This window comes from Eretmochelys imbricata, chromosome 7 (genome assembly GCF_965152235.1).
Source record: "Eretmochelys imbricata isolate rEreImb1 chromosome 7, rEreImb1.hap1, whole genome shotgun sequence".
Taxonomy (NCBI): Eukaryota; Metazoa; Chordata; order Testudines; family Cheloniidae; genus Eretmochelys; species Eretmochelys imbricata.
In genome coordinates, this window is record NC_135578.1 from 596,693 (window position 1) to 621,988 (window position 25,296).

A 25,296-nucleotide genomic window follows, 5' to 3' on the forward strand; every position below is an offset into this window, starting at 1 on the left:
AAATTTCTATTTTACTCCTCATGGATGTAGCACTGTGGGACACACTCTAATAATGACTATCCTCATTTTCAGAATTAATCTATTCTCCAAAGGAAGCCCCAAGACCAGGATGTAGTTGAAACTTACCTACTAGTTTTAAACACTTACTTTAAATTTAAAAATGTTACTAGATTGGAAACATACCCACGCAAAATTCCAGTTAGTCCATTAATGGCTATTAGCCAGGATGGGTAAGGAATGGTGTCCCTAGCCTCTGTTTGTCAGAGGGTGGAGATGGATGGCAGGAGAGAGATCACTCGATCATCACTTGTTAGGTTCACTCCCTCTGGGGCACCTGTCATTGGCCACTGTCAGCAGACAGGATACTGGGCTGGATGGACCTTTGGTCTGACCCAGTATGGCCATTCTTATGTTCTTATGACATGTATAAAGCAGGACAAGCCTTGAATCCCCTTATCCATGATGGGGACTTGAAATACTGATTTCCCACACTTGGAGAAATGTTGCATTTAAAGCTGTGTGTGTGCTACAAGGGGTATAAGTTATGCTTTAAATTACATATAAAGGGCCTATCACTGCCGCATATATTAATTTGGTAAAGATGCTGCCTTAACTATAATCAATTATCAAGTTGACAAGTGGGAGGGGAGCTGTTGACTAATATATGCTGGGCTAGCATGTATATATCACATTATCAATATGTATTATCTGCAGTCTGTATTAAGCTCATAATAGTAAGATAATAGCAGTTATGTAGCCTAAATTGGCCAATGCTTTTTTTATATAACCTTGCTTACTTATGCTAAGTTTCAGAGTAACAGCCGTGTTAGTCTGTATTCGCAAAAAGAAAAGGAGTACTTGTGGCACCTTAGAGACTAACCAATTTATTTGAGCATGAGCTTTCGTGAGCTACAGCTCACTTCATCAGATGCAAGTGATGTATCTGATGAAGTGAGCTGTAGCTCACGAAAGCTCATGCTCAAATAAATTGGTTAGTCTCTAAGGTGCCACAAGTACTCCATTTCTTTTTACTTATGCTAAGTATCCCATAACCCCTTGCAGTCACTTAAGTAAATAAGGCAACTGCCAAGACCGGACCCATGTGTGCTTTCTCGTACCAATAGGAAGGGAGTTACTCTCACAGGCCTGTACTGGAATGTTCCAAAAGAAGAGGGCAAGACATATGATTGGGCTCCCCTAGTACCTGCCTTCACGTCCTCTGCTCCTTGCAATGCATGTGTTCAGAACAAAGAGGTAAGGGATACACCATGGTAGCAGAAAAACATGGTAGAAAACTGATTGGTTAACTCTAGTTTCAGATGACGTAGAGAGGACCTTTCACTTGTAACCAGATAGGGTATAACAAAATGGCTTTTGGGGTGTAACACTGGGAGCGTACCTTCTGTGTGAGGTGAACATAACACTTCACACGATGGCTTCCCGGAGACTGGTATCATATTGCACCTTTTCCCTGTAATATATTCTTATTGGCTTTTAGCAATAAACCTGACTGATCTTGTTTATATGAGTTCTTGAATATATTTAATAATGAACCAAAGTGTTGTGGTCAAGCAACTGACTGTACAATCTAGCAAGAGTTCCCCTCTGCAGGTAGCCACAAGGTTCTGAATTCATCTGCAAATCATGTAAAACTGAAGCGAAATCTTCTTTTTTGGTGCAGGTTCCTCCCCAGCCCCTGCCTTTTCTAGTGAGTCTTGCGGCTGTTCCTGGAGGAAAGCAGTCTAGGAAAATGTGGTCTGTGGTAATGGCTCTCCCAGTCCCAGTAGGAGGAGCCAGGCTGCATGCCCAAGAGCTGCAGTATAAATACCCCCAGGTCAGTGAGTAAATACCCCCAGGTCACTTGGGGGCTCTGTATGCTGCAAAGTAGAGATAAAAATTTCTACAGCAGGAAGAAAAGGGACCGAGCAGGGTGTGGGGCCTTTGTGGGGAGACTGTGGGGTAATGTGGGGGCACAATAGAGAGAGCGGCCGCACTTTGAGCTCGAGGTGCCTAACACTAATGAAGAGACAGGTTTCTGAGCTGTGGAGGGCAGGATTCCCCTCAAGTTCAGTCCGGGACAGGGACAGATGCTACTAATGGTGCTGTCTCTGATATGGCTCCTCTAGAACGCCACAAGGTGCCTTCTCCAAAGATCTGGCTGGCTAAAGAGTCCTGAGAAAAGTCCATGCCCCAAATTCTACCCCGCAGGTCCCAGGCTTCCTGGGCCTGAGTCATGGCCCCATTTTCCTTACACTCCAGGGCATGAGTGCTGGGCTGTGCCCACTCCTCTCCACCCAGCCATGCCTTGGCATGGGCAGACACCTCAAGGACCAAGCAGACACAAGCCTGGCTCTGAAGCAATCACTGTATCCCTAGCTCGTCCCCTGCTAGGTCCAGGGCACATGGTACTGTTCCAGGCTGCCCAGAGGATTCAAGGGGCCTGGGGTCTTCAGCCGCGGGGGTCCTTCTGCCCCAGGTCTTCGGGGCACTTCGCTGAAAACATGGAGTGGAAGAACCCCCGCCGCCGAATTGCGAAAGAAGCGGCGGCAGGTCCTTCACTCCGCTTGTGTTCGGCTGCACTGAAGGATCCCCCGCTGCCGAAGTGCCGCTGAAAACTCTTGTGGGGGCCCCTGAAAACTCTCGTGGGGGCCCCTGTGGGGCCCGGGCAGGGCCTTGGGCAAATTGCTCCACTTGCCCCACCCCCTCCCCCAGGGCAGCCCTGAACTGTTCCAGGCCTGAGAGCTGGCACACCTCCCCCACAGAACCCCAGCTGCGTCTCGGGGAAGAAGAGCCTCGTATCTGTTCCTCTTGCCAGGACAGGGTGGTGGCTCAGACAGATCTCTGCTGGCTGAATGAGGCCAGCTAGTGCGGTAGGGGAGGGGCAGGGGAATCCCGTCCAACAGCCAGGGCCATTTTCATTGTCAGTGGTGGCCATGTTTCCTCCATTCCAGCCACCCACTCACCTGGTGCGTTATCGCAGGGGAGATGGGGGTTAGGGGCACAGCTGGGCCTTGGCTGGGCTCTGTGAGAGGGTGATCAGTGATTAGGCAAAGGCTGAGTGCTGAGAGCTCCTCCCATGCTGGCGATTATCAGACACTCTACAAGCCACAGGAGTGTGGGTGTTGCTGAGCCTGAGGAAGGAGGAGGGCACTGGAGCAGTTGCAAAAGGATTGGGACCAGGGGTCAAGCCTCTTACCATTCTTGACATCTAGCCCCTGCAGATCCCGGCCCTGCCTGCTTCTGGCCCCACCTCTAACCCTCAGGCTCTTGTTGGAGATGGAGCCACGCGGGGTGGCAGGCACAGCCAGGGCAGTGGGTTTGCCGTAGGACTATCTAGGCCAGAGCCTGTTTCCAGGGAGCTTCTCTCTGCTGCTCGCTCCACCCGTCTATGTCCAAGGGAATCGCACAGTAAAGGACTGAGACTTCAGCCTGCGGACGCCATGCGCCAAACCCCAGGGCTCCAGTGCCAGAAGAGCTGTGGAGGTCGGGTACAGGACTAGGCTGGAGAAACCCTCTGAAAGCTTGATCCAGATCCAAACTCCTGGAGACTCCTGGAGGCAGCGTCTGTCTTCCCAGAGGCGGCAGCAGCCACCCCACTGCGCAGCCCAAGGAGAGAACTAAAGACAGCGGGTTTTTCCTCCGGTTACAGCTTCCCCAGGAAGAAACCCAGGTGGGGGCTGGGCCCAGCATGACTCTCCAGATTGCCTCTCCTCATCTCTCTGCAGAAGCAGCTAGAAATTCAGGTCCCTTTCATCTTTCCGCACGTGGACTTGATTCTGTCTGAATAGCTGTGTTGCCAGTGGCCACAGCTCTCGCTGGGTGTCAGGCAGGGATGTATTCAGGGGCAGTAATGGGAATCCCTGGCCTTTCCCAGAGTGAGGCTGACACAGCTGTCCTCCAACACATCACTCAAAAGCCAAGCCCTGCTCTTAGACATTCAGTCTCCCCCACCCCCGCCAAACCCCACAGCCAGTCACCGAAGGGATGGCCTCAGGCGCCCAGGGGCTGCTGGGGCAGCAACACTGCTGGACTCTTGGGCCCAGAGAATGTTTTTCTCACTGGAAGTAGCCAGCTGGGTCCCACCCTTGCACCCAAGCCCAAATGAGAGATGGCTCCAGCTCGGCGCCCTGAGCCCACCTTGTGGCTCCTGTCAGTGTGTCTTGCTGCACAGCGGGGAACAGAACAGGGTCTCTCTTGGTCTGGGTGGAGCCATCAGAACCTGGATCCCCAGCACTGCCCAGAGCAGCAGCATGAGCTTCCCAGAGGCAAGTCCTGCCCTTGTCCCCTCTCAGGGGCCTTTATCCAGCCATCCAAGGTCTTCTCTACATGCAGCATCCGGGGCCCAGTCAGGCCTTGGTCTCGCTGGCGAGATTGCCAACAGGCAGGGACCTGATAGGCCTGCTGTGACTATGGTCTGTGACATGGCCACTTGCCCACTAAGAACTAGGCTGAGACCCGCTGGCACTCTTCACTCTTCCACAGACAGTATCAGACCCTGCCCATTGTTGACTTCATGTGCACGGGAGCTGCTGCTTTAGAGGCCAAAGCTCCTCTGTCTGTCATTCCCAGGTTCCTGAATTCTCTGGCCATCTGAGTGGGGCTGAATCTTAAATAAAGCTGTAAACCAAATCGTAAGCTGTCTGGAAGCATCCCCTTACCCAGTCTACCCTCCCTTCAGCCCCCAGTGCTGCCATAGTGCCAGCAACATCATCATCTCCATAGTTACACTCGCTGGCTTTCCATGGCAACAGCAGGAGAATGCTATTGACAGCCCCAGCTCCAGGTGTAACAGTGAGTCACCGTGGAGATGCGGCAGCGGCTTGGGGAGCATCTCATTTCCTCACTTGTGCTGAGAAATGAGAAATTGTGAAGTGTGATTTCCCATTTCTGGTTTCTGACTTTACAGATGTCCTCGTTCCTGTCCCAGACCCTGGCTGCCTTTCACCAGTTGCTCCTCTTCAGACTCATCCTTTGTCCCTCACCTGCCATCCAGCCAAAGGCAGTGAAGGGCACTGAGCTGTCTTTGCCCCTCACCCAGGCTAGGAGAATGCAACCACCACACCCTCACTGAGGATGGAGACTGCTGCATAGCAACCCCTCTCCTGATTTAGCTTGGACTTCCTGCACCAGCCTGGGGGCTGACATTTCATCAGCCTGGGGCAGGGCCCTATTTGCAGAGTTGTGCAAAAAGCAGCAGGCCCCCCTGTGGCACTATGTTCGTGATAAATTGTGAGCATGCATCAGCACCAGCAAGACTGGGGCCTGCTGGGAGTGCCAAGTTCCTGGGCATCCTACCTGTTGCAGAACTTCCCCCACAGCACAGACTCATCAGCATTGCCCTGTCTTTGGGGTCTGTAGCAGCCTCAGTTGGGGCAGCACATTGGCTCACCCTGCAGCTTCTCTACAGAGGATGGGTACAAGATAAACCAGCAGGGTATTGTGGGACAGCAGGGGCCAGCAGAGATGGGGACAAGATGACTAAGGAGTACCCCAGTCTGAGTAGAGTCACTGGGGTTGTGTCTGCCCTGCCTGCCTTCAAGTAGTTCTGTGCATCACAGAATTTTAGAAATGTCAGGCTGGAAGGGACCTTGAGAGGTCATCAAGTCCAACCCCCCAACACTGAGGCAGGACCTAACATGAAGATCATCCCCGCTAAGTGTCTGTCCAACCTGTTCTTAAAAATCTCCAATGATCCGGATCCCACAGCCTCCCTTGGAAGCCTATTACAGAGCCTAGCTGCCCTGAGAGTTGGAAAGTTCTTCCTCATATTTAACCTAGATCTCCCTTGCTGAAGATATGAAGCCAATTATTCCTTGTTCTACCTTCAGTGGACACAGAATCAGAGAACTTCTAGTCCAGTCCCCTGCACTCATGGCAGACCATCCCTGAGAGGTGTTTGTCTCACCTGCTCTTAAAAACCTCTGGCGATGGAGATTCCACAACCTCCCTAGAGAATTTATTCCAGCGCTTAACCACCCTGACAGGAAGTTTTTCCTAATGTCTGACCTAAACCACCCTTGCTCCAATTAAGCCCATTGCTTCTTGTCCTGTCCTCAGAGGTTAAGGAGAACATGGAGAACAATTGATCCCCACCCTCTTTAGAACGGCCCTTAACATATTTGACGACTGTGATCAGGGTCTCCCCAACCCAGTTGTCTTTTCTCAATACTAAACACACCCAGGTTTTTTAACCTTTCCTCACAGGGTTTTTCTAAACCTTTGATAATTTCTGCTACTTTCCACTGGACTCTCTGATTTGTCCACATCTTTCCTAAAGTGTCGTGCGCAGGATTGGACATGCTACTCCAGCTCAGACCTCCCCAGTCCCAAGTAGAGCAGGACAATTACCTTCTGTGTCTTACATATGACACTCCTGTTAATACACCCCGGAATCGTATCAGTCTTTTCACAACTGCATTACATTGCTGACTCTTATTCAATTTCTGATCTACTATAACCCCAGATCCTTTATAGCAGTGCTATCATCTAGTCAGTTATTCCCCATTATTTAGTTGGGCATTTGATTTTTCCTTCCTAAGTGTAGTACTTTGCACTTGACTTTATCGAATTTCATCTTGTTGAATTCAGACCAATGCTTTAATTTGTCAAGGTAATTTTGGATTCTAATCCAGTCCTCCAGTGTGCTTACAACCCCTCCCAGCTTGGTGTCACATGCAAATTTTGAAAGCGCATCTCCATGCCTTTATCTAAAGCCATGTCCACACTACGAACTTAACGTAAACTATGTTGGCGTACAGCTGCCGCAGTAATTAAATCGCTTATGCGTGTAACCACTATGCTCGTTGTGCCGGCCGTGCGTGTCCTCACCCGGAGCGCTTGTTCTGACTGTGCTGTCAGTGTGGGGCATTGTGGGATGGCTTCTGAAGGGCAGTAACAGTCGATGTAGGCAATGTAGTGTCTACACTGACACTCTGTCGACCTAACTTCAGCAACACTGACTCTGTGCCTCTCATGGAGGTGGAGTTATTTGGTTGGCATAGCAGGGCAGTTACATTGGTGGGAGCGAAATTTTAGTGTAGACGCTTACAGAATTAGGTCGACATATGTTGCCTTGAATCGACCGAATGCTGTAGTGTAGACCAGGCCTTAATCATTATGGCCTGTGCTATCCAGGGGTCAGACTAGATGAGTCAAGGAAAGTGTGGGCCCCTTACTGAATGGGGGAGGCAACCTAGTGACAGAGGATGTGGAAAAAGCTAATGTACTCAATGCTTTTTTTGCCTCTGTCTTCACGAACAAGGTCAGCTCCCAGACTACTGCACCTGGCAGCACAGCATGGGGAGGAGGTGACCAGCCCTCTGTGGAGAAAGAAGTGGTTCGGGACTATTTAGAAAAGCTGGATGAGCACAAGTCCATAGGGCCGAATGCGCTGCATCCGAGACTGCTAAAGGAGTTGGTGGATGTGATTGCAGAGCCATTGGCCATTATCTTTGAAAACTCGTGGCAATCGGGGGGAAGTCCTGGACGACTGGAAAAAGGCTAATGTAGCACCCATCTTTAAAAAAGGGAAGAAGGAGGATCCTGGGAACTACAGGCCAGTCAGCCTCACCTCAGTCCCTGGAAAAATCATGGAGCAGATCCTCAAGGAATCAATTCTGAAGCACTTAGAGGAGAGGAAAATGATCAGGAACAGACAGCATGGATTCACCAAAGGCAAGTCATGCCTGACTAATCTAATTGCCTTCTATGACGAGATAACTGGTTCTGTGGATCAAGGGAAAGCAGTGGACGTGTTGTTCCTTGACTTTAGCAAAGCTTTGGACACGGTCTCCCACAGTATTCTTGCCAGCAAGTTAAAGAAGTATGGGCTGGATGAATGGACTATAAGGTGGATAGAAAGCTGGCTAGATTGTCAGGCTCAACGGGTAGTGATCAATGGCTCCATGTCTAGTTGGCAGCCGGTATCAAGTGGAGTGCCCCAAGGGTCAGTCCTCGGGCCGGGTTTTGTTCAATATCTTCATTACTGATCTGGAGGATGGTGTGGATTGCACCCTCAGCAAGTTTGCAGATGACACTAAACTGGGAGGAGAGGTAGATACGCTGGAGGGTAGGGATAGGATACAGAGGGACCTAGACAAATTAGAGGATTGGGCCAAAAGAAATCTGATGAGGTTCAACAAGGACAAGTGCAGAGTCCTGCACTCAGGACGGAAGAATCCCATACACCGCTACAGACTAGGGACCGAATGGCTCGGCAGCGGTTCGGCAGAAAAGGACCTAGGGGTTACAGTGGACGAGAATCTGGATATGAGTCAACAGTGTGCCGTTGTTACCAAGAAGGCCAATGGCATTTTGGGATGTATAAGTAAGGGCATTGCCAGCAGATCGAGGGACGTGATCGTTCCCCTCTATTCGACATTGGTGAGGCCTCATCTGGAGTACTGTGTCCAGTTTTGGGCCCCACACTACAAGAAGGATGTGGAAAAATTGGAAAGAGTCCAGTGGAAGGCAACAAAAATGATTAGGGGACTGGAGCACATGACTTATGAGGAGAGGCTGAGAGAACTGGAATTGTTTAGTCTGCGGAAGAGAAGAATGAGGGGAGATTTGATAGTTGCTTTCAACTACCTGAAAGGGGGTTCCAAAGAGGATGGATCTAGACTGTTCTCAGTGGTAGAAGATGACAGGACAAGGAGTCATGGTCTCAAGTTGCCGTGGGGGAGGTTTAGGTTGGATATTAGGAAAAACCTTTTCACTAGGAGGGTGGTGAAACACTGGAATGCGTTACCTAGGGAGGTGGTAGAATCTCCTTCCTTAGAAGTTTTTAAGGTCAGGCTTGACAAAGCCCTGGCTGGGATGATTTAGTTGGGGATTGGTCCTGCTTTGAGAAGGGGGTTGGACTAGGTGATCTCCTGAGGTCCCTTCCAACCCTGATATTCTATGATTCTATGATCACAATGGTCCCTTCTGGCCTTAGAATCTATGAATCTAGAACTATGAATTAATGAAAAGATTGACTACTACAGGACCCGCCCCACTAGCTACATCCTCCCAGTTTGACAGAAAACCACTAATAACTACTCTTAGAGTACGGTCTTTCAACCAGCTGTGCACCCACCTTATAATAATTTCAGCTAGAGACTGTATTTCCCTAGTTTGCTTATGAGGCTGTCTTGTGGGACTGTGTGAATAGCCTTACTAAAATCAAGATACATCATGTTTACTGCTTTCTCCATCCACTAGGCCAGTCCTGGTTTGTGCTCCTGGGGGCGGGAGGATGGCAGTTCAGTCTGCTTCCCCCTCCTCTTCTGTAGGGTCCCACAGATTGTGTTAAACCAGCTCTTTTGTGGGGGCTGAGCATGTGCACTTTTGTGCACTGAGCATGTACAAAGAGATTGCCGCTGTAGCCAGGGGAGGAGTAACCCCCCTAATCACAGGTTTCAGAGTAGCAGCCGTGTTAGTCTGTATCCGCAAAAAGAAAAGGAGGACTTGTGGCACCTTAGAGACTAACAAATTTATTTGAGCATAAGCTTTCGTGAGCTAGTCCCCAGAGCCCAAAGATCCCTGCTGCAACGGCCTAAAGAGTGGAACGCCCCAGGCCTTGGTGTGTGCTGAAGAGTGGGGCTATCAATCACTCATGCTGTATCCCTGCCCTTGACAAAACGGGCCTGGGCTCCAAAAGCAACAGAGTCCTTTCCCCTGGGCCTATACATGTGCCATTTCACCTGAATGGTAGGTTCTGTCTGCTGCATGCTACCTGCATGTGCTTGCCAGCCCTCTGACTAAACTGCGGCTGCTCCCTACCATTGCTGGTCTCTCTGCTCCAGACCCAGGGCTGGCCCTTCCCTGATCTGCTTGGATTATTTTCCAGTAGCACTGTGTAGTTTAGTGTCCTGAGGCTCCTCCCAGAGCTCACCCATGTTCGTTCCCTCAGGCTTTGCCTGCACTACAGGCTTTGCCCCCGTCTCTAACATCAGCTCAGCTCTGACCCTGGGCTTTAGGAGCCCTGGGCATCGGCTGTAGAGCAGCTGTGGTGTTTTAAGAGCTGCTGATGTTGCACAGTGACAAAGACCAGAGCAAGGTGTTTGCAAAGCATGGAGTGGGAGCCCTCCTAGAATCTGAATATGGTTAGGCAAGCAGAATGTGTAAGAGGAGACAACCCACCACCTTCTCTCCCCCAACCCAACCCAACCCAACCCAATCCCCTCCCTTTCCCTTCCTCCAGGAGCAGCTAGCAGGCCTGCTTCCTCTTCCCAAACCTACAGGTACCCTCTGGGGGCCAGCATCCCACACACCCCTCTTTTGTGTGCCAGAAAAACCATTTTGGGGGCCCAAGCTAGGATGCGGGGCCTGTGCAGGGGCATCTGTGGGACCCCAGAAACACTTACTGGTTCTGCTACTGTGGGACATCTCTCCACCCCCTTGCCATGGCTGGGGAAAGTGGAGGCCCATCCCCACACAGATGAAGCACTTCCCCAGGTAAAGGGTGGGGAGGCCTGGGCTGGAGAATCCAGCAGAGAGAGCATCTTACTGACCTGAGCAACACTGCCTCAGCCCGTTCCTCAGGCCACTCTGGACTCAAACTGCCCGATAACAAATGGCACTCAACCCATGCATCCCTGCATCATCCCCGCGCCTGCTCCCTGGCCCTTCTGCCAGAACCTGCCCAGGAGATGGGAAAGGAGCAGGACCTGGGCTCTGGCGAGACAACAGGGAAGGTGAATTCCTCATCCAAGGACCCCACTTCTACCCCCTTGCCATTAAGCCAGGGTCTGCTCACTAGAACACCCTCCTCCACTCTGGGCTGTCTCACAAAAGAGGCAGCCTCTGCCTGTCTCTGAGCCATGGGGTTACTCTGTGTTCTGGCTGTATGTTCCAGGCCTTGGTCACTGTGGCAGTGTAGTACATTGCTGCAGGTGGTGAATGGCACCCACCAGGCAGCAAGAGCAGCAGCTGAGAGTCTCCTGAAAGCTGGGAATTGTGTCTGAGTGTCCAGGGACCACCTCCAGCCCGAGGGGCATGAGAAACAGCTAGGCGAGAGGTCCTAGAAGTAATACACATGTTCCTGCTTGACCTCTCCTTGCCCTTGCCAGGGCAGGGCTGTTTGCGACAGGCTGCTCCCTACTGTTTCATCGATTCTCACCCCCTCAGAGTTTCTTCTCCAGCCTCATGAACTTGCTGGCAGAAGGTGGCTCCTGGTCCTTAGCTTCCATTTGTCTTTCCTTGTTTCCCCCCCCCCCGAGACAGTTCCCTTCTCTCCTTGGGGTTTGCACTATTAGCAGGTCCTCTGTAGCTGTGCTAGACAGAGCGTCCCCATGAATCTTTCTCACCAGCCCCCCAACAACTTCTAAGTAGGGTCTGAATGAACTCTCCTCTGACAGCTAGTTCGGGAGTGGGAGAGACTTCAGGAGCAAACTGTATTTATATGAACGCACCTACTCTGCGTAGGTATCTAGCAGACAGGAGCTGTGTCACTCCAAGAGATCAGCTTTGGCTGGTGTTGCGTTAAAAATCACTTTAGTATTGAATGCAGGGGTAGTGAAATGTTATCAGTATTGTTATCTTCATTGTCTGACTTAAGGGGAGCAGAACCATGCTGAGCTCGTCCCGATTGAGGGCCACCCTCAGCTGAAAGGAACTTGCTAAGCCAGGGGCTCGAATGCCAGAGCCCTGTGAAAGTAAGAGGGGTGTGGACAAGTGTCCCAGCTAGTCAGGGTGGACTCTCCCTAAGGGTCCCCAGTCTGGTTTAACCTGTTCCTCCCCACTGTTAAAAGACAGAGCTAAATAGGCTTCATTAGGAGCCTTTTTGTTATGTTAAAGTGCTCAAATGAGAGCTGAAATCAGTTGTGATGGGGCAGTGTTTCTTCCCAGTCTTGCTGAAAATCACTAAGAGTCTGATGTGCAGAGGTCACAGCAGAGCGGCAGGTAGTAGCAGAAGGTGACTGACAGTCTGCTGTCGAATGAGCAGCTGGTGAGGCAGCAAGTAGAACAAGCGGCCGGCAAGGCAATGAGCGGCTGAGGGGCAGCCAGAGGACAGGAACTGCAGCTGCTTGGATAGCTAATGGAGAGGCGCAGTGGCTGATGGGGCAGCCAGCCAAAGCAAGTGCTCAGATGGTGGAGCAAACAAGGTGCCTTCTTCCCCGGATGGGAGATGAACCCTGAACCCTGGGTGCTCACTGACCAAGGACAACCACTCTGAGTGGGGTATGGTGAGGGAGCAGAGGGGGACACAGAAAAGGAACTGTTGGTTGTAGGACTCAAGAACAGGGGGCGGAAAGCTCTGCCCCACGCACTCTGCGTTGGGTGTCCTGCTCACAGCTTTACGATTATGAATCCTGCTTGTGGCATTTTCCCAAATTAATGTCAAGTGACATCCCTCCTTTCATTAAAAGTTTCTTTTCTACACTCAGACTCCGTGCTTGCAAGGGGTTAGGGTTGCCTCTCAGAGATGCCCATGGGATGGTGTGTAATTTTCCCAAGTTACTGGCTGGGGGCTTGAACCGGTTCTGTGTTGTATTGTTAAAAAGGAATGCCTAGATATTGAATCCGGCCCTGGTTGCTGCCGGCTCCACCTGACAGAAGGGTTACATTTTTCTCACCAGCCCCCAGCAACTGTTGTTGCTTTTTGGTGAACTCCCTTTGGCTTGTCAATATTTTTCTGCCAATGAAGCATCCCAAACAGAATGCACTATTCCATGGGCCATCCCAGGGCCCTACAAAGAAGGGGCTGGCCCCTCCCAGGTCCGTGACATATGTCTTGGGTGTGCCCCAATGCTGTTTGCCCAGGAGCCGGGGCCAGGGTGGGGCTGGGCAGCATGCTGGGGGGTGGGAGCTGACACAGGGCTCTCGGGCGGCAGGGGCAGGAGGAGCCTTGCAGAGGCTGCCCAGCAGCAGGACCTGGGACTGCAGTTGAGAGCCTCCCATGGTGGGGAGGGTGTGTGGGAACAAGGCAGTTGAGCCCTGCCTACCCACTCCAATAACTAACGTGGTGGCTGCTCTGCCCAGCCATTGTGCATAGTGCCTATAGGGGGCACAGCCTGGGACCAGCCTGGGGAGGGAGGAGCCTGTCGAGGAGACGTGGGCTCTAAGAGACAATCTATCAGGACTCTGGGCACCAGTGCCTGCCTCTCCCTGCTGGGTCGTCCCCCTGTGGCACAGTGCCCTCCTCCCTGGTCACTGTGTCTCCACTGAGAGGTCAAAGGGGGCAGAAGCCTAGAGGGTGGAGGTGATCCTAAAGCTGAGGGCCTCCAGGTAGGTGAGTGCCTCACTTCTCCCCACAGCTCTGGCCTCTCTGTGAGAGCCTGGCACGCTCATAGCCTCTTCCCTGGAGCTTCGGTGCTATCTTCTGCCGCCCTCTGGTGGAAGATGACGTCCCCTCCCTGGCCTGTCTCACCCATGCAGAGGTTGCCTCCCTTGCCCTGTTCGCCGGCTGGCGGCAGCAGTTGGGAAGTGGCCTGTCTGTGCGTGGGAGGAGGACCGCACTGGTGCCAGCTGTGTCAGCTCCCTGCCCCTCGTGCTGTTCCAGAGGGTAGCAGGTGCTCCCAGGATGCTGAGGGGCTGAGGATGAGCTGCTCTGTAGCTTGTTAGGAACTGGCATGGGATCCAGCCAGCCTGCGTCATGCAGTTGACCAAACACTTCATCAGGAGGGAGTGCCTGTCGGTTCTTGCTGCCCTAGGCTGGCAGGACCCAGCCTCCACAGCTGTGTGCTGGTGTGTATTCTGGCCCTAGCTTTGGAAAGGTTCAGCTCTGTTTATCGTGTGCCTGGAGGTGACTTAGGAGATGAGACTGCATCCAGCCCATCTCCCACCCCTGCCTCAGTGGGCCAGTGCAGAATTGCTCCTTGTCCCAAGCAATGGGACTCCCACTGCTCCCCAGGGACGGCAAGCCCACACTCTGGTACGTCTGATGGGCCGCAGTAATGCAGCTGATAACAAGCCTGAACCTCCCCCTTTCTGAAGCTCCACCTGTTGTTCCCACTGCTAGTCCTGCTGGAGGCTCAGCCTGCCCAGAGTTTCTCTTCTCCATCCTCCTGAGTGTGCACTCAAGCAAGCACCCTCTGATGCATCCTGGCCTGTGCCATGCTTCTCTATCCTGGGGGAGGGGCAGGGCAGAACGTGCTCCTTTGGCGCCGCAGTAAAATGAGCCTCAGAGTGCGTCCCTTCCTTCACCCTCTGGCCCTCACTGTGCCAGCAGGGAAGCACTGGGACATCACCCAGCCATGGCCCCCCCTTCACCAGCCCCCTTGCACAGCCACACTGAGGAAGGAGAGCCTTTGGCCCTTGGGATCTGCATACTAGTTACCTGTCATCAGCATATTCCCCTCCTCCCCAATTAGATCAGCAGATTTAGGTCCTTTAATCTTTCTTATGGATCAGACCCTCCATGCACAGCTTGATCGCTGGCTGCCTCTCTGAATGCCCTTCATGTCTGTGTGTCTGTGGTGGGGTGGGCCCTAGAGTGGAGCACAGAATTCTAGAGGATAGCTGCTATGGAGCCTTGTACCGAGGGGCTGTCACGCTCTGCTCCACGACACCGCTGCACATGCAGCCCAAATCATGGCTTTTGGGTTTTTTCCTACATATTTCATTGCAAGCTCCTCTTCAAATTTCCCTGTACGATGGCCCTAGTCTCTTTCAGCATTACTGCTTTCCATCTCTCTGACTGAATAACTGCTTCCAATTATTTTTCCCCAGATGTATTAGCTGCATTCTTACAGACTGCTTCTTGCTCTGTTGCAACCTGCCCATATTTCTATCCTTTCCATATCCCCTTGTATTTGTTCTTTGCCCTTCTTGGTCTTTGCAACTCCTCCCAAGTTAGTATGCTCTACTCTCTGAATTTAATTAAGGAGCTCTTTGTAAATAATCCCAGATTCAAACCAGTCCCTCTGGGCACGGCCCCTCATTAAAACACATTGACATTCTCAAGCCGCACCACGGGGTTCCAATCCAATCCAGTTTGAATTATATTTTCCAGTAAGGTTTTGTGAAACACTGTATCAAACGTTGTACTAAAATACAGATATATTACAGCTACTGTATTCCCTTCTCCACTTCAATCAACAAAACCAATCACATTTGTCTGACATAAACTGTAATTTGTATCCCCCATATGCAGTATCTGCTAGGTCAGTGGTTCTCAAATTGCTCTGTGGAGAACTGGCTGGTTGCTGGGTGTTGGCACCTTCTCCTTGTTTCTAGCGGCTAAATTGCTTTAAAAGAAATTTATAAATTCACCCAGTATTTTCCTGATGACTTCTCTGCATAAGCAATAGCAGTCATTGCTACAATGAAGTTTCGCTGATTGTGAACGGAAGGAGAGAAGGTGCTGGGGGTGGTGCTTACAAGAAGCGTGTCAATAAGAGACCTGTGAGCTGTAACCCAAGCTTTGGGCGTTTGAGAACCCTGACTCTAGATATTGGAGGGTTTGTGTTTGTGTATTTTTCTTGATATTTGCTATTATTTTAGTGGAACAGAGGTTAGACTTGTCGGATAGGAACTGCCAGGATTGCACTCATCCTGTCAGAAAATTCACTGCTACATTTGCTTTTCTTCTATTCTCCACACCTTCCAATTTCTCTGGGATTTTTCAGAAAAATTCTCAGTGGTTCAGGAAGTGAATCAAATAATTCCCTTAGTGCCCGGGGCTGCAGCCCAGCCAGAATGGCTGGCTTTGTATGTGTTTGCCTCTCCCCACTATCCCCTTAACTGCCTCTTATTCAAGATATATTTACAAAGTCTTTGTTGCTTCCTACTTGCCCAAATCTCTTCCCTTCTCATTATAGAGCAAGCTTTCAGAGAGCAGTAAAATGCGCCTGACCCCTGGAGTCAGCAGGACTCTACCGCCAACCTGCTTTCCTCCTTGAGCTGCTTCCCCTGGGGCATTTGTGAAAGCCCCTTTGGCAGCTTCAACTTACTTTGTTTTCTTCCCTTTTCCCTGCAGAATCTGTATATCCTTGTTTAGTTCCTTCCTTCTCTTCCAAACAACAGCTGCCCCAACTATGACCCTGATTTCAGTGCCAGCAGCTTTCTTGTGCCTCTACCATGCCCAGTGAAATACCAGCCTCTCACTCTGCTCCCCATCTCTCAGGCAAGCTGCCTCTCTGTTAATAAGTGGCCCTTTCCCCTTGACATTTCTCTCTCTTTCACACACACCTGCCCCCTCATGTGCCCTATCCAGCTTCCTCTAGCTCCAGGGGTACTTGGATGTTTTCCCTTCCTACTCCACCTTCAGGCTGTGGCTGAAGAGACAATCTCATGGTTGCCTCCACCTTTGTGCTCAACACTTTCAGTGCTAGTGCTTAGAACTTTATTGCATTGCCAAGGACTGCATGCTTTCCAATGCTCTTGGCTTATAAAGCCTGTGCCCATGGGCCTGTGAGGAAAACAGGAAACCTGACACACTGACCTGGCCAGCAAATCCAGATCCCTAGCCTGTGGGATTTGGTGTGGTGAGTGGGAAAGAGGGGAGGGTGTGTGTTTGAGAGGGCCTCTTGCTCTGCTCCAGCTAGAGGGTGTGATGTGGGCCCATTGGTCTTGCAGGGTGTGGCTAAGGTTTAGCTCTGTTCCAGGGAGCTGTTGAGGGTGCTGCTGTCACTATGGTTACTCTGGGTGACTTTCCTTCTATTTCTCAGACCTCAGCTCAGGCCTTGGGACGGTGGATTTTATGATGGAACAGGAAATGGCATCATTCCCTGCAAGGGGCACTGCCTTTCAGGACTCGTAGCTCTGAGGCTTCAAGAAAGCCAGCCTGGGAGGGATTCATGTCTCTTTGGTCATGGGGAGTCCCTGCTGTTTTCTGCCTCTCCTGATACTTGGCCAAAGGCTACAGACTGTTCAGGCAGCTCAGCCCTCCACAGCCTGGAGCTGGAGCCTGTGAGGGGCAGGGCTCCTGCAGTGGAGGGGGCTCCAGGACAGAACGCCTCCCTCTGTTCCATTGGCCCCTCCTCCAAGGCTGGCCCTAAGGGAGAGATGCCAAGTTACAGCTTTGCTTATGCCAGTGGAGATAAAAGCACCATATATGTTGCGTATGGTATTTGGCACCGGCCTGAGACAGAATCAGAGAGGGGAGGGCCCCAGAGAGGGAACAGACCCAGCAGCAGGGGAGGAAAGACTCCCATCCCCACCCCAGGTGTGGTTTGCATTTCCAGTTGCTCCACCTTATGAGGGGGCCTGGCTGAGGTTTACATTCAGTGCTTGTAGAGAGCCAGATGCCACGGCAGCCACATAGGCTGGGCCAAGCAGTGAGGCCCACAATCAGTAGAGGGAGCAGGCAGGGCAGGCCTTCTAGCCCTACACTCTGGGATAGGGAGTGTCAGTCTGCAACCCCTCCTGCCATCCCAGGCAGGATGGAGGTAAAGTACAAAGTCACGGAGGTTGGAATCCCCGGGGGACTCAGAGTAACTTTACCCTGTTCAGAGAAGATTCATTTACACATAAAAGTATCAAACGTTCCAGTCTCGGGTGCTGGGTTTCCCTAACAGCAGAGTGCAGAAAAGCTGAGCTGTACAAAACAGGGTGGGGGAGGGTTCCTGGTTGAGTCTGCTGTGCTGCAGTCCTGCGGGCGTCCCAGACAGACTGTTGCTTGCGCCAGCTGCATAAGGAAATGATATGGAGGAAACTCAGCTGGAAGCATTCTCCAGAGGGAACATGGAAATTCCAGAGGTTCTTGGGAATGTAGAAATCTGTTAAAAACTCTGTCTTTTTCAGTGAAACAAAACCGCCGTTTGTTGCTCCTCTTGAAGCAGGTTCAGGGGGATTTGGCATCAAACTCCCTCCATATACAACCCCCGAGCAGGGGGAGGGAGCCAAAGCTGGTGAGTCACATGAAATGGGCGGGCCGTCATGGACACAGGGCAAGGTTGGCAAATCCCCAGAGAGGTTAGCAGATTCTGAGGCTTCAGGCTGACGTTATGGAACCATCGGCAGCAGAAAGAAGGCAGGATAGAGAGAAAGCGTCTGAGCCAGGTACCAGTGAGATAAGGGCCCGGCTGCATGTTCTCTACATTATATCCTCTGTGGAGAGAACACAGAGAATCAGCATGTGCCAGCCAGGCCACAACACCTACAGCACCAGAACCCTGAAAGGCAGGGTCAGCACCCCAAGGGGGTTGACGTAACCAATAATAACAATCAGGGCAGGGTGATTTAGTTGGGATTGGCCCTGCTTTGAGCAGGGGGTTGGACTAGGTGACCTCCTGAGGTCCCTTCCAACCCTGAGATTCTATGATACTGGGACCAGCTTCCTTGTGTGCCTGCAGACCCAGCAACTTCCCAGGGAAGGAAGGGCCCTTGCAGCTTGTGGCACTATGTACAACACCCCGTGCCAGTTTCTGTATTCCTGGCACCTCTTTAGGGCCCCATGCAGCCACTTGTGTGGAACTGTTTTGCCCACCTGCATTTCTAATTTACTTAGCACAGAGAGCTCCATGCCAGTGACGAGACCCTACAATCATTTCCCAGCTCTTCAGCTGGCCAACTGAAAATTAACCCTTGGAGAGAAAGTGTGGCGATCTCAAAGTCATGGAGGGGCCCAGGAGCTTCTTAGGATCCTTATCCAAGTGATACCCAGAAACTCCCTGCACAGGGAGGGTATGGCAAGGTGACAGGGGCAAATTGGGAGAGAATCTCTGCCAGCACATCAGTGAAAGTCACTGCCTGAACCGCTGTTGAGAAGGGCACGCAGACCCCACCCCTGTCCAGCAGCATGGAGTTGAGGAGGACACTCTGCTGGGGCCGGGATTCTGTTCTCACCTGCTATGGAGGAAAGCAGCTCCTGGCAGGTGTGGCGAGTTACACAGTGACTGCTGCTGCTATGCAGCCCTCCCTGACCTGGGGCCAGCAGAAGCTTGTTACTTTTATGGAATGGGTATAAACTGTGTAGCCCTAAGCTACAGTCCTCCTGTACAGGGCCAAGGGGATACGTTCTGCGCCACTCCTGCTCTGCAAAGAGGCCCTGCCCCAGGCCTGCTGCATTCTCAGCCTGGCTCCTTCCTCACACCCTGGGGCCCCAGTACAGCAGCACGTGACACCATCACAACTCAGCCCCACTGCTTGCCAGTGCGACACCCTGAGGCAGTGCTCTCACGCAGTGTCAGGCCCTTGCTGCCTCTGACTCCATCCCACACGAAGTCCCCTCCCTTCCAGCTTCTCTCACTTTCTGCCACGACAGCTGAGAGGGAAGGGTAGGGCATTCACCTCTATTTGTTGAGTGCTGGAAGGCTCTCCACACTCCCCCATGCGCTGTCAGGCTGCATGGGGAGCACTCCTGGGCCTAGCCCAGGATGGACTAACCCATGAGTTCTCAAACTGGGAGTTGGGACTCCTCAGGGGATCTCAAGGATATTACATGGGGGGTCGTGAGCTGTCAGCCTCCACCCCAAACCCCACTTTGCCTCCAGCATTTATAATGGTGTTAAATATATTAAAAAGTGTTTTTAATTTATAAGGGGGGTCACACTCAGGGGCTTGCTATGTGAAAGGGGTCACCAGTACAAAAGTTTGAGAAGCACTGGATTAACCCTTTCTGTTGTCCTACAGCCCACCCTACTTAAAGGCAGGAAACAAAATCTCTGCAAAAGGCCTGATTCAGCTTGCCAATAAAACTGTAAGTAAATGCAAGAATGCATTGGATCTAGCATCCCGGGGAGGTAAGGAAGCCCACTGGTATGTACACAGACATATGTTTAAGTTTAGAAGTGTGTGCAACAAGAGTGATGTAGTGGTGGGAGTCTGCTATAGACCACCGGACCAGGGGGATGAGGTAGATGAGGCTTTCTTCCGGCAGCTCACGGAAACTACTAGATCACATGCCCTGATTCTCATGGGTGACTTTAATTTTCCTGATATCTGCTGGGAGAGCAATACAGCGGTGCATAGACAATCCAGGAAGTTTTTGGAAAGCGTAGGGGACAATTTCCTGGCGCAAGTGCTAGAGGAGCCAACTAGGGGGGGCGCTTTTCTTGACCTGCTGCTCACAAACCGGGTAGAATTAGTGGGGGAAGCAAAAGTGGATGGGAATCTGGGAGGCAGTGACCATGAGTTGGTTGAGTTCAGGATCCTGACGCAGGAAAGAAAGGTAAGCAGCAGGATACGGACCCTGGACTTCAGGAAAGCAGACTTCGACTCCCTCAGGGAACGGATGGCCAGGATCCCCTGGGGGACTAACTTGAAGGGGAAAGGAGTCCAGGAGAGCTGGCTGTATTTCAAGGAATCCCTGTTGAGGTTACAGGGACAAACCATCCCAATGAGTCGAAAGAATAGTAAATATGGCAGGCGACCAGCTTGGCTTAATGGTGAAATCCTAGCGGATCTTAAACATAAAAAAGAAGCTTACAAGAAGTGGAAGGTTGGACATATGACCAGGGAAGAGTATAAAAATATTGCTCGGGCATGTAGGAATGAAATCAGGAGGGCCAAATCGCACCTGGAGCTGCAGCTAGCGAGAGATGTCAAGAGTAACAAGAAGGGTTTTTTCAGGTATGTTGGCAACAAGAAGAAAGCCAAGGAAAGTGTGGGCCCCTTACTGAATGAGGGAGGCAACCTAGTGACAGAGGATGTGGAAAAAGCTAATGTACTCAATGCTTTTTTTGCCTCTGTTTTCACTAACAAGGTCAGCTCCCAGACTGCTGCGCTGGGCATCACAAAATGGGGAAGAGATGGCCAGCCCTCTGTGGAGATAGAGGTGGTTAGGGACTATTTAGAAAAGCTGGACGTGCACAAGTCCATGGGGCCGGACGAGTTGCATCCGAGAGTGCTGAAGGAATTGGCGGCTGTGATTGCAGAGCCATTGGCCATTATCTTTGAAAACTCGTGGCGAACCGGGGAAGTCCCGGATGACTGGAAAAAGGCTAATGTAGTGCCAATCTTTAAAAAAGGGAAGAAGGAGGATCCTGGGAACTACAGGCCAGTCAGCCTCACCTCAGTCCCTGGAAAAATCATGGAGCAGGTCCTCAAAGAATCAATCCTGATGCACTTGCATGAGAGGAAAGTGATCAGGAACAGCCAGCATGGATTCACCAAGGGAAGGTCATGCCTGACTAATCTAATCGCCTTTTATGATGAGATTACTGGTTCTGTGGATGAAGGGAAAGCAGTGGATGTATTGTTTCTTGACTTTAGCAAAGCTTTTGACACGGTCTCCCACAGTATTCTTGTCAGCAAGTTAAGGAAGTATGGGCTGGATGAATGCACTATAAGGTGGGTAGAAAGCTGGCTAGATTGTCGGGCTCAACGGGTAGTGATCAATGGCTCCATGTCTAGTTGGCAGCCGGTATCAAGTGGAGTGCCCCAAGGGTCGGTCCTGGGGCCGGTTTTGTTCAATATCTTCATAAATGATCTGGAGGATGGTGTGGATTGCACTCTCAGCAAATTTGCGGACGATACTAAACTGGGAGGAGTGGTAGATACGCTGGAGGGGAGGGATAGGATACAGAAGGACCTAGACAAATTGGAGGATTGGGCCAAAAGAAATCTGATGAGGTTCAATAAGGATAAGTGCAGGGTCCTGCACTTAGGATGGAAGAATCCAATGCACCGCTACAGACTAGGGACCGAATGGCTAGGCAGCAGTTCTGCGGAAAAGGACCTAGGGGTGACAGTGGACGAGAAGCTGGATATGAGTCAGCAGTGTGCCCTTGTTGCCAAGAAGGCCAATGGCATTTTGGGATGTATAAGTAGGGGCATAGCGAGCAGATCGAGGGACGTGATCGTTCCCCTCTATTCGACATTGGTGAGGCCTCATCTGGAGTACTGTGTCCAGTTTTGGGCCCCACACTACAAGAAGGATGTGGATAAATTGGAGAGAGTCCAGCGAAGGGCAACAAAAATGATTAGGGGTCTGGAACACATGACTTATGAGGAGAGGCTGAGGGAGCTGGGATTGTTTAGCCTGCAGAAGAGAAGAATGAGGGGGGATTTGATAGCTGCTTTCAACTACCTGAAAGGGGATTCCAAAGAGGATGGCTCTAGACTGTTCTCAATGGTAGCAGATGACAGAACGAGGAGTAATGGTCTCAGGTTGCAGTGGGGGAGGTTTAGGTTGGATATTAGGAAAAACTTTTTCACTAAGAGGGTGGTGAAACACTGGAATGCGTTACCTAGGGAGGTGGTAGAATCTCCTTCCTTAGAGGTTTTTAAGGTCAGGCTTGACAAAGCCCTGGCTGGGATGATTTAACTGGAAATTGGTCCTGCTTCGAGCAGGGGGTTAGACTAGATGACCTTCAGGGTCCCTTCCAACCCTGATATTCTATGTAAGAATAGCACACAGTTAACTGTCTCTCTCTGACTCATCCTTCCCATGCTGCTTGCTGTCTTTAGACTGAGAGCTCATCAGGACAGTGACTGTCTCTGCATCCCGGGTCTGCACCAGCCAGAGTGACACTGCCCTGCCACCTCAAGAGTGAGGCCCCAGGTAATCCCTCCCAGTATGCACCTCCCCACCAGCACCCCCATGTACCCCCTCCACCACCCCCAAATACTCCTCCCAATACACACACCCGTCCAGCACCCTTCAGGTACCCCCTCCCAGTACACAGTCCCTCCACTACATACAAACCCCTCCAGCACCCCCAACTGTACCCCCTCTCCAGCTCTCCCTCTGACCGTGTCCTCATTTGGGAACCTGAAATACAGTAACCCTATGTACAGCACCCAGAACCATGAAGCCTTGATCTTGGCTGGGCCTCTCGGTGCTCCTGGGATATAAACAGTGAATGGAGTCCTGGGTGGTCCTGTCCTCTCAAGTAGTGGCAAGATATTGCCTTTTTGGGACTTGACCCATTCACTGGAGCAGTCTGAAGGCGAGGAGCACTCCTGGAGCAAGGCACGAGCTTCAAACAGGCTGTGGCTGACCCTGAGAGTGGTTCAGAACCGCAACCCCTTCAGTCCTTTTCCTGACAGAGAAGGGACAGGCATGAAGGGGGTCACACTGGGCCTGGTGAGCCTGCACCTCCACCCCCCCACTAGTGGGGACATGTCAGAACTTGCCACAACATCTCCCCTGCCCCCATCATCCCTCAGACTAACGCAGTTGTACAGAACTGAACCAGCCCAACCCTTCCCCATGCCATATACACACTAGCTCAGGGGTGACAGCTCTTGTGAATTAATTGTGAGTTGCTCAGTTTTGATCTGAGTTACCCAGGAAAGAATTTTCTGTAGATCTGGCTGGTGAATCTTGCCCATATGCTCAGGGTTTAGCTGATCGCCATATTTGGGGTCAGGAAGGAATTTTCCTCCAGGGCAGATTGGAAGAGGCCCTGGAGATTTTTCGCCTTCCTCTGTAGCATGGGGCACGGGTCATTTGCTGGAGGATTCTCTGCACCTGGAAGTCTTTAAACCATGATTTGAGGACTTCAATAGCTCAGACATAGGTGAGAGGTTTTTCACAGGAGTGGGATTCTGTGGCCTGCGTTGTGCAGGAGGTTGGACTAGATGATCATAATGTTCCCTTCTGACCTTAGTATCTATGAATCTATGAACCTGCAGGAGGAGCTCTTGTTATGACGTGAATATCTCCGTTCCCCCAATTTTCAGGATCAGTTACATATGCAGAGCTCTGGTTGACAGAGACCTGTCTTTGCCACAGCCCTGCTTTTGTCAGGCCCTATGTGAGTACAAAGGAGCAGAGGATCCTGGGGAAGTGGGAGGCAGAGTGTCAAGGGGGTCAGAGAAGAGCTGCTGCTGCATACATGGGAGGTCCCAAGGCAGGGTAGGGAAGACGGTGGAGGAGTTGGGGAATTACTGCTTCCCTCCCATTGCTCCAAGATCTCCCCCAGCAGTGGATGGTCTTGGGGCAGTGGGAGCGAAGGATAAAGAAAATAAAAATTAGTATTCTCAGCAATTTGCACAATTATAATTAGTCATTTTTAAAATTTAGATAATGTTTTGGAGAGATTATTGGATGATTACATACTGGATCAAATTACATACAAAGGATGGAACAATTTTAAAAAATTGAAACGCATTGAAGGTGGGAACTGATTGTTTCTTAAAAAGTCCAGGATTATAAATCTAATTACTGCACTCAGAATGGGTTTTGCAATTAGGCCAAACTGTGGCCTAAACCAGCAAATTCATTTAGTCTTAAAGCCTCAGTCTTGAACTCAGTGCACACTGTCCATCTAGCTTAGGGTCCGTGTGGCAGCCCATTGGTTCTGAGATGTGTGCAGAAAATAGCTCAGGTTTCCAGGAGAATCTCATGGTTCTTTGTGCCAGATTTCTGAAGGCGCTGGTGATCGGGCAGGAGAGTGCAGTGGGACAGGTCAGGGAAGAAAGCTGAGGCAGAGATCTGGGGGAAGGGCAGGGAGCAAGACAGTAAATGGATGGTAGTTCCCCATCTCAGGAGTGAGGAGAGAGTGCGTGGAGTCCCATCTGAGCAGCCAAGGAGTGGTCGCCATGTCTGTGGGTATTACAGGTTGGACATTTTCTCACACACACAAGGGAGGAGCAGAAGGGGTTGAGACGTCAAGACAGGCTAAATATGATTGAATTTAATAAAAAAACCCCAACACTTATGATTTGGGTGTTAATCTCAACATCTTTGGGGTTGACTCAGGATTTTTGATCTCGTAAATTTAGTAGTACTGCTACAGGGACAGAACAGAACCAGGCCCAATGCCCCCCACACAGATGCAGACAGAACAGAACTGGGTCCCAACACCCTTCTCTTCCCTGCCCCCCAGCACGCACACACTAACTGGGACAGGATGGAACCAGGCCTGGTGAGCCACGCTGCAACACACAGAACTTACCGCAGTGCCAACAAAATCTGTGAAAAATATTAAAAAAGAGAGAGAGAGAGAGTTAGGAATCTGCTCTGGGTCTGACTCAGCCTCTACTTCCTCCTGGCTGCGCTGCCACTCAGAGTAAGTGGTTCCCGTGACACATCTCCAAGCTCTCTGGGGCTGCTCTGAGTTCAAATTCATGACTCATTAGTCTACATCCTATTGATCTGGTCTTGGTTTAGATGCAGTGGGTCAAATACTGTGTGGTTATACTGTCTCCTCCACCTCCCCTCCCGATGATTTGGCTGGATTTGCACCAGCATAACTGGGAGGGGAATGTAACTTCCTGGATGGAATGGTCAATACACCACACAAGCACATATAGCCTGATCCCTATTAAGGAGAGTGCACCTGCTTAACCATGCATGTAGAAAGCCTGTAGCCAGAGCTTTCCATGCTATACCCAGATATTTTTATGCACACACCTACGGCCATAGACAGATTGCTATATCCTCATGCACAGTAACACACTCAACTCTCCAACCCAGGTCTGAAGAGCCCTATCCCCAACTGAGGCATAAGGGGAATCTGGTCTCATTTGTTCCTATGT

At 51.1% G+C, this 25,296-nt stretch overlaps 1 protein-coding gene across 1 annotated transcript in view; it reads right to left on the reverse strand.

Moving 5' to 3' along the window:
- Positions 1-24,139: 24,139 nt before the first annotated feature.
- Positions 24,140-25,296, reverse strand: part of LHFPL4 (LHFPL tetraspan subfamily member 4) — a 63,331-nt gene continuing 62,174 nt past the window's right edge. The window contains exons 3-4 of the mRNA XM_077822463.1: positions 24,714-24,730; positions 24,140-24,250 (exon numbers count right to left, since the gene is read on the reverse strand). Coding sequence (XP_077678589.1) covers positions 24,140-24,250; positions 24,714-24,730 — 128 coding nt within the window. The remainder of the gene's footprint in view (positions 24,251-24,713; positions 24,731-25,296) is intronic.